Below are 9413 nucleotides of genomic sequence, written 5' to 3'. Positions count from 1 at the left end.
TGGGACCATGTCTAAGATTAACAAGATGTTGGTTTACATTACATTTAAACTTCTGCATATCAGTACAATCAGGGGAGCAGGTAGCAAGAAGGAATTCCAAAGTCTAGCTGTTTGAGGGCAGAAACTATTAGAGTGGAAAGATTTCTAACCTCAACCTCAACAGTGAAGGGGTGTGATTTTGTTGCTAAGCGGGTTTGTCGAGGGTATGTATGTCGAGGTATCACAGGTGCAACGAGTTTATCAGAGCACATTCCACTAAAATATATGTAAAGCAGGCACAGAGATGCAACAATGCAGCGATAGGGTAAAGGTTTACAAAGTGGGACATATTAGATTGAAAACTCTTATAAACCTTTATATTTATTTATTTTTAGGAAAAGAAATGGTGGGGGAGGATCATTTTACGTTAAATTTAGATGGGAAACTGATCTCCTCTCTAAATTAAAAAAAATGTTCACATAATCTCCTAAAAATAGAATCTCATTTTTTGTAGGGGAGGGGTGATTTAGCGGGAGATGTTAATCTACAATAATACCAAAACATTACTTTCTCCGACCGTGAGAGGCCATTTTTCAACATGGTTATATCCTGTTTATAAAGCTACTGATGTATATTTTTTTAAGGTTAGATTCATAAATTTTCACACAACGAAGAGCATTTATTTCAAATAAAAATTTAAATAATGATTGAAAGGAATGAGGAAAAAAAGGCGAAAAGTTTATTGTAAAACGAATTGTTATTGTTCGCATTAAAATGATTAGTACTTAACTCAAGTACTACGTGAGTGAATGAATGAATGAATGAATGAATGAAATCGGTTTCTTCGTTTCCATGGGATGACGTCACCGCTCGGAGAGCCGGTTTTCTTTTCACCTGTGTAACTAGTCCCTGTCGACCGGTTTACCGCCAGCATCCGCCCCCAAAATAGTCTGTGTATTGTCACCGATTTTTTCGCGTATAGCATTCAATTTAAACAGACTGCAAGTTGCGAAAATCTATTTAAGGATGTAAGTAAATTTCTGAATCGAAGTTTAATCGTTGTTAAGCAGGGCAGAAGAAGAACGACGTAGAGCTGCTGAGTCGATTTCTTTTTTTGTTGTTCTACCACTTCGCGATTACTGCCTTCTCTTCTCCTTCTTCTTCCATATTGTTGTTGGTGGGTGATCGGAGCGTTTCGCTTTTTGCTGGCTCTTTTTTTGAAATTAAATACCGGCGTGTTTTAAATAATAAAACAAGGTAAAATAAAAAAAAAAAACGAAAACAAAAAAAAAACACGTTCAGATAAAAAAAAAAAAATGACGGATCAGAGTCTAAACAAGGAGGATTTCGTGATAAAGGCTAAATTGGCCGAACAGATCGAGCGCTATGAGGATATGTCGGAAGTGATGAGGGAGCTGACAAAGTCAGGCTGCGAACTCAACAACGAGGAGCGAAACCTGTTGTCAATCGCTTACAAAAATGTCGTCGGCACGAGAAGATCTGCCTGGAGAGTTATATCCAGTCTGGAAACAAAAGCCGACGAAACTGAAAGCTACCGGGTCATGGTGAAAGCCTACCGGGAAACCGTGGAGGAAGAATTAAGAAAAAATTGCAACGAAGTTCTCGTGAGTAGAAGTTTCTTTTTTTTATTGTATAATTATTTGTTTAACAGCTTTTTCTTATCTGGTTCAGATCGGAGTGGAGTATCTGTGCGGTTCTAAAAGGCCATCTTTAGAGGCATTTGCCTTCGGAAGGGGGGGTATTCCTATTTATTTGTCTACCCTCCCCACGAGAACAGAGTTAGACACAAAATCTGTTTTTAATGTGGGGAAAATCCATCTCCCCAAAAAAGGACACTCTGGATAGGAACAAAAAATAAAAAAAAAATTGTATCGGATAAGGATTGTTCTCCACTGATTGAGTACAGAAAAGGTGAAGTGTATAGCATCATCAGCACAGATATTACACTTTGTTCCTAGCCAAAAGGTACGATGAACTGGGGGTTGCGATCAGGGCTTATTTTATCCCAGAAGGGCAGAATTAGATATAGTGAGGAAAATATTCAGCTCCCCCCCCCACACACACACACTCTGGATTATGGAATAAAAATAAAAATTTAGAATGATTTCTATGAAGTGTATGAGCAGAACAGATGCTACACTTCACTCCTAACCAAAAGGTTTCTACCCAATCCAGAGTACCCTCATGTTCAGCGGACGGGGTGAAGATCCGGTTTTCTCACGTTAGACTGACCTCGTGTCTCATTGCAGTGAGAGATGGATGGGAGAGGGTCGGGGGGCAGGTAAATATACTTTTCAAAACAGAAATCTTCCTCGAAATATTGGTAAAACTATACAAACACCGTGACAGCGAATTACCCCTAACCCTAACCCTAACCCCTAACCCTAACCCTAACCCTAAACCTAACCCTAACCCCAACCCTAACCCTAACCCTAACCCTAACCCTAATCCTAACCCTAACCCTAACGCTGTCACGGTGTTTGTATAATAATACCGAAATATTGACGTCTCCCCTCCTTTTTTAAATTTTTTTTTTTATTTCAGTCAGGAAAAACAAGTGAACGAAATTGGCCCTTCACTTTCGATAAAATAATCATTTTTTTTTTCTAGAAATGTTATTTATTTATTTTTTTTTTTTTCGATTTATTAAAGCCCTGAGCAGCACACAAACCCAATCATAATAGTTGACTTTCACTAAATACACCTTTTATTTATTGAAATCAGAAATAATTTCTATCCGGCAATTCAAAATCTCTTTTGAGTGTTCAAGTTTCCCATGTAAACATTGTATCGCACATTTTTTTTTTTTTCGTTATTATTCGGACGTTATTTTAAAAACTTTTTGGAAATTCCCGAGTTAATTTCTGACTAAAATTAAAATGTCAAGTATTAAGGTTCTTTTGTTGTATTCCTTAAGCTATATATATAAAAAAAAAAAAAAAAAAAAAAAAAAAACGTGTCAAAATCATTTCTCAAAAGATGTCATTTTATACGATTATTCGATTTGTACTTTGAAAATCACATTACAATTTAAACTGAAGTAAAAAAAAAATTATTCATAGATTTAATTTAATCTTTCAATAACTTGTGTGTGTATATATATATATATATATATATGTGTGTGTGTGTGTCTTTATATTGATTTCTTGTTTGAATATTTAATGAAGTAATAAATATTGTAATTTATTCAATATTTAGATCTATCATCCTTCTCAGATTTCAGTCTTTTTTTTTTTAAATATGAAAGTTAATATTTTGTTTTCCCTTTAAAACTGGATATTGATTTTAAATCTTAAATGTAACTTTATTACATCTTAAATTCCAATGTAATTTTAAAATTACCAATCAAATAATCGTATTTTTATTTATTTTAAGTTTATGCGCTGTAAAACCAACAATCCCCATCGCACGAATTGACATTTTTTTGTTTTAAGTCCAGGGACGTTTTCAACGTCCACAAGCGAAAAAAACGTAACTCTTTTCTAACATCAATGAGAAAAGAACCCAAAATTGGGCACTCATTGCATGGTGTGGTACTCTTATGCAGTGCACTTATTGATCGTTATTATTTAAAAAGCCATTCTTAACATGGGGAGGGAAGAATGTTTTGTAACTATTCTATACTTTAACCTTACAATTGAATAAAAAAAACATAAAACTTTAATTAAACTTGGAAGTACGATATTAAAAAAATAGCGCGGATCAGTAAGTGCATTAGCACAATATATATATATATATATATATATATATATATATATATATTAGTTCTAATTTTTTTTTTCTTTTTCTGAAAAAAAAAGGAGCACATAAAACGACTGAGAATGGAATGCATGCTAGGATTGTTTCGAGACTTCGATTCTAAATAAATTAAATAGTTGAACTTTGCGAGGCATAAGTTTTATAAAGAAAATTTTTGTAGAAAAATCTACATTGAACGAGATCACTAAAAAAACTTAAAAACATTCAACATAACCTTTTTGTATTATTACTGGTAAACGTTACTGTTGACGACATGAATTACTTTGAAAGAATTTTTTTTTTTTTTACATAGGCATCTGGCATCACCACTTTTTTGCGAGAAATTAGTCATTTGTGACAGATTTGCATTAAAAAATATTTGTTAGAAAATATATATCCTGAAGTTACCGTACATGTCGGTTGTGAGTAAATTAATCAGTCTTGTTATTTATTCACTGCCAATATTTATTTTAATGCAATAATTCGGGCTAAGATCCAAATGTAGTATCTGTTCTGATGCTGCTACAATTTGTCCTTAATGCAGGGGAAACCCTTCCATAAGACAATTTTTTCCCCCCGAGTGCCCCTTGTGTCTCACATTTTACTTTTTCGTGGGGAAGCAATACTTACTTTAATGCATATTTTTAACGTAAACCCGTCACTAATGAGTAAACCAAAGTAAACATTATTATTATTTATTTATTTATTCCTGCATTTTCTTTAAAATATTTTTGTCATCAATAGTAACATCTACTGGTCTACTGTTCGCATCGTTATTAATGTTTTGGCCGATCTAACTTCCGATCTTCTTTGGGTGCCGAAAGGTTGTGAATTTAAGCATGATGTAAATAGTAGTCCAAACACAAGTACTCCTTATCTAAAAAAAAAAAAAAAAAAAAAAATCCGATTTTTTTTTTTTTTATTGACTTCGATTTTTTTAAACATCATCACATGATTATCTAATTTATTTCATCAGCCGCATGGTTTATATGATGGAGAGAAGGATGAAGATAAAAAAGAATATAGCTTTCATTGGCCTGCTATTAAATGTTTTTATTTATTAAATTAAATATGTTTTTATTTTTAATGGATTAGATGGATCTCCCAAAAGAAAAAAATAGGGAGGGGGGTATATTCCGTATCCTTTAACATTAAAATATTTAATTTAGTAATAATCGCATTAATTTATACCAAGTAAAAAAATAATTTTTAGTAGCCTAATTATTATTTTATTTAACCAGCATGAAAAAGTGTCACTTTGATCATTGGTGATGATCAATACTTCCAATATATTTATTGGTGCAAACTATTAACCCTGTCTACCCCCTCCCCCAATCAATCGTTAGAAAAGATGGACTATTAGCTTCATAGACATATATTTTAAAACTTTCAATTCAAATAAACAGCAAAGTGTTTTCAACATGCTTTTCGTATTTTTAATGAAATGGTTCGATTGTGTGCCCCACACAAAAATACAAATTATGTTGTGAACTCTAGCAGCAGCCATCTTGGATTACGCCTACACCCCAAATAAATTTTAGCAACATTAAACACCCTAAATTAAATACAAAATAGATTTAAATACCTTTAATTAATTTTTAATTAATAATATGTAAGCCAGAACAATACAAACACGCCGTTTATTGTAAGTTGCATTTAAAGAAATCCAAACAGTTTGGCAAATTTTCTAAGAAATGTCATTTAAAAAAAATATGTATTTCCTGACGTTTTACGATTTTTTAATAAAATAATTTTTTTTTTTAATTTAAACTTGTAATTTTAGTTCTAAAATAAAAATGTCATTATTTTTCAATTTTAAAAGTAAAACTTTTAATTCAAAGTTTTAATCGTTGGCGGCCATTTTTTTTATTATTACATTAAAAATGATTTTAGTTTTATAACTTTATTTAAAATTTAAACCAATTAAAAATCAAGAAATGTCAACAATCTCCAAGAATAATAAAAACATAGCCGCGAGAAATTAAAAACTTTCTCTGCGATCAAATGTCAGTGAACGAGAGATCCTTCTAGACTGAGGCAATTAAAAATGTTTGTTATAATCCAGAGTGCCCATTTTTGGTGAGCTGTATTTTTCCTACATTAAAAACTATGTTCGGCTGCCCTCGTGGGGAGGCAAGTAAGTAGGAAAATTTAAGAAATTACACTTTTGGCTTTCGATCTGCGCCGATCAAATTGTAGTACCTGTTCTATCTTTCGTCAGGAGAGGATAAATCCTACCAAACAAAAGCAGTTTTACCCCCCCCCCCCAATCACGTGCTTCTTTTTTTTTTCTGGGGGTGGAGGGTGGAGGGATTCATCACATAAAAAATAAACTGAATTTGTGCTTAAATTTGGCCTCGTGATGAGTAAATAAGAACTTTCAGAATGTAATTTTAGTTTCTTAGTCCTAGGGACAAATCATTTTCATTTTTATCCAAAATGTACTCTAAAAAATAAAAAAAAAAGGCGAATTGTGGGGAAATTTCTGTTTCTACTGACTCTCTATTTTGTAAATGGACTTCTTTCTAAATATAGCTGTGGAAAAGAAGTACCGTACTTTTCTTGGAGAAAATGTCGACTTTATTTTTGTTTTTCTATACCGCTTGACCACATGATAATATCACGTCACAAAATCGACGGAGCAAGATTTTCCGTTTTGACAATCTTAACGATTTGATTGCTTCTTCGATACAACAACGGCGACGCGTGAGAAAATTAATGTAAGCACTTGTGCAATTTAACATCCCCAGATTTTCGACCCCCCCCTCTCCCCCGATTTTCGAAGCGTTACTGTTAGTGTTTACGCTAGTACAAATGGCTGACATGCTTGTTACTATCGTGACACTTCGAAGTTAAAAAAGCTGTCGAATAGAAAGGCATTTCTTGCTTTGTTTAAAAGTGAGAAAGAAATAAAATATAGTTAATTTGTGCCCCTAAACCGAAACGAAAACGTTTTCTCAAGCGCCTTTGTCACATTTTTTTTTTTTTTAAATAAAATTTAATGTTTCCTGTTCAATAAACGACGTTTATTTTGGTTTTGCTGAACTTGGTCAATTGTTTCTTTTATTTTTCTTGCCTCTGTGACTTGCACATTTTTATTAATTGATTATTTATTGAAAACAAAAATGCAATAGCGTAAAATGCTGGAACAAACTTAAAACAATTTAATTAGGAAATTAAATCCATCTTAATTGTTAATGTATCTTTTTTTTTTTTTTTTTCATTTTTCATATACAATTTGGATATTTTGCTAATAGCTGTAAAAAATGAAGAATGAATTCGTGATCGTTCGAAATTTGCAAGGAATTTGGAAGATTGTCGAGGAGAAATTTATTTCATACTTTTAATGACGCTAATTTCAAAATCCTAGTTAAAAATATAGAAATGAAAATGAACAAAAAAAATCTTTGGCAATATTCGGTTAGATAGAGGTAAATTGTTATTTACTAGATTGGAATTTTGTATCTCCCTGGAATTTCAAATTCTAAAATTCCACCTTATTTAGTTGAAGAGCACGTGATGAAAATGAACACCGCAATCCATTTCCAAATAGACTTTTTTGTTGTTGTTGTTTTTTTTACAAAAACATACGACATGAGGATCCCATGGTCATCCATTAGTTATTTTTAACGTGTTTTATTTTAACTTTTTATTTTCCATACTGTCATATTTAGCGGTTATTTCTTTCAATTTTAAAGAAAATAAAAGTCACTGCTTAGGAGGGGAACTTTTTTTTTCTTCATAAAACATGTCCCCCTCTTCAAAGAAGCATTAAAAGGGACGCGGTCCAAAATACTGTTTAACATTCGTTTAGGAATAGCACGACTGAAACCATAATATTAATCGAATATTTACTGAAATCAAACACGTCAGGTCGAGTTAGATAATAAATGGATGTCACAGTGATTGGTCGTAACGAAATTTAAAAATGAATTAAGTCTTTAAATTGTGAATTCGAAAGTAATGGTTCAGGTTCGTGTATTTATTCTTCTGAACGTAAGAAAAACTTTACTTTTACACGGCGCATCTATTCTAACAATGAAATTGAAAGTTAATTTAAACGATGAAGGCCACGAACGTATCTGTTCCAAACATTTGTAAATAACGCTTTTACCTACCCGGCGTTGCACCGTTGCATGTTTATGCACTTTTGTTACCGTGCTATTATCTTTTTTTTATTAAATTGTTAGGTGAAAGTACAGAATAATTATAAAACACCCTTGCCGCCTCCCCATGTTAAGAATGGCTTTCTAAATAACATTATTTCAGCACGGTAACAAAAGTGTATAAGTACCGTTTTACTTTCATTTTTGTTTCGCCTTTTAACCTTTAACTCTGCCCTCGAAAAATATTTTTTGATATGATTTGAAAAATCAAGACTTATGGCGAATACGAACCGTGCTACTTTTCTTTTTTTTTTTTTTTTTTTAGATAGGATTTTCAAGTTAAATCCAATTTTAAGCTGAAAGTACAGAATGGTTACAAAATGCAGTTTCCATCTTAAGAATGTGTGTTCTAAATAATAACGGCATATCAACATGGTCCGTATTCTCCACATAAGTATCATTAATTATTGTCTTGTTTGGTCATTTAACTTCACTGAATTTGTGGAGCTAATGCTGCTTTCATCTGTTTTCAATTGCTAAGAATTTTGTAACTAGAAATATTTTTCCGTGCTTGTTAACATAGTTGACAAATCGATTTTTTAAATATGTCATTCTAAGTAAAAACAATGTTATGTACTTTATTGTCATGTCGAAAATAGTAACATATCCAAAAATTTCGAAAAATCATCAAGTAGAACAACTGCTAATGTTTTCAGTAAAATAAAGTCAATCGCTTATAGACTTCAGGTAGATTTTCTGCGTGAGTGCACAAAACCCCTAATAAAAGATTAATTTGCAACACAAAAGCAGAGTAATTAATCAACACCTTTTGAAACAAAACAACGAAAGTGTTTATTTCGAAAGAAGGGGGACTGTGTTCGAAGTGAAAGAAAGAAAAGGAAGTTCTTGGATGATTTCGTGTCAGGAAGCAGAAACTTGGAGTGTCCTCAGGTTGTCCAGTAGAGGTCTTGAAGCAATCGCAGCCTGGGGGGATTCAGTGGATAGAGAGTGGGAGAAGAGAGATCTGTCTTCTTTGGTCAGAGCTCTCTCCTCTACTGGCTAGTTAGGTATAATTAGTTCCTTAGCTGATTGGTCAGTGCGTGGCCACATCAGTCAGCAAGAGAGCATTATTAATCCACAAGAGAAAATAGTCTGTTATTGTGACTGCTACAAGACAACAAATATTGCAACCATGAACAAGTAATCTCAAAAATTCGTTCCAAATTATCTCCCTTGAGTGAGTGTCTACTTTATAACGTCTAAATTCAATTTTACCCAATTTTCTGTAAAAAGTACTTTTAGTTTTAACTATAAATAACTTTTTACTCGATTAATTTGTCATTTTTGGAGATATTACTACTTTCGACACGATAATTAAGTATGTAATATTGTTTTTGCTTAAAACGACATTTTTAAAAATCGATCTGTCGACCTATTTTAACAGGCATAATAACAGTAAATTCATTTATTTTGAATTCTTAACGAATGGCTGAGTTGTTTATGAGGAAAGCGAAACTTCCCAATTATTTTTTTATAGGATTTTAAATTTATTTTCATTATTTTATGCAT

General features: G+C 32.3%; 1 protein-coding gene and 1 long non-coding RNA gene across 2 annotated transcripts in view; one reads left to right on the top strand and one right to left on the bottom strand.

Annotated features, from left to right (window-relative positions):
* Window positions 1-762: 762 nt before the first annotated feature.
* The window catches only part of LOC145294123 (14-3-3 protein zeta/delta-like), a 177704-nt gene continuing 169053 nt past the window's right edge, over window positions 763-9413 (top strand). The window contains exon 1 of the mRNA XM_080141227.1: window positions 763-1604. Coding sequence (XP_079997353.1) covers window positions 1296-1604 — 309 coding nt within the window. The 5' untranslated portion in view covers window positions 763-1295. The remainder of the gene's footprint in view (window positions 1605-9413) is intronic.
* Window positions 1180-2955, bottom strand: LOC145294124 (uncharacterized). Its single transcript, XR_013869823.1, has 2 exons — window positions 2495-2955; window positions 1180-2311 (listed from the first exon to the last, which is right to left on the bottom strand). It is a non-coding gene; the product is annotated as an uncharacterized LOC145294124 (long non-coding RNA).

The sequence above is a fragment of the Euprymna scolopes genome, chromosome 15 (assembly GCF_053919585.1).
Source record: "Euprymna scolopes isolate OS-2025 chromosome 15, ASM5391958v1, whole genome shotgun sequence".
Lineage (NCBI taxonomy): Eukaryota > Metazoa > Mollusca > Cephalopoda > Sepiida > Sepiolidae > Euprymna > Euprymna scolopes.
The sequence above is the reverse complement of the archived record's forward strand: the minus strand, read 5'-3'. Positions and strand labels throughout refer to the sequence as shown.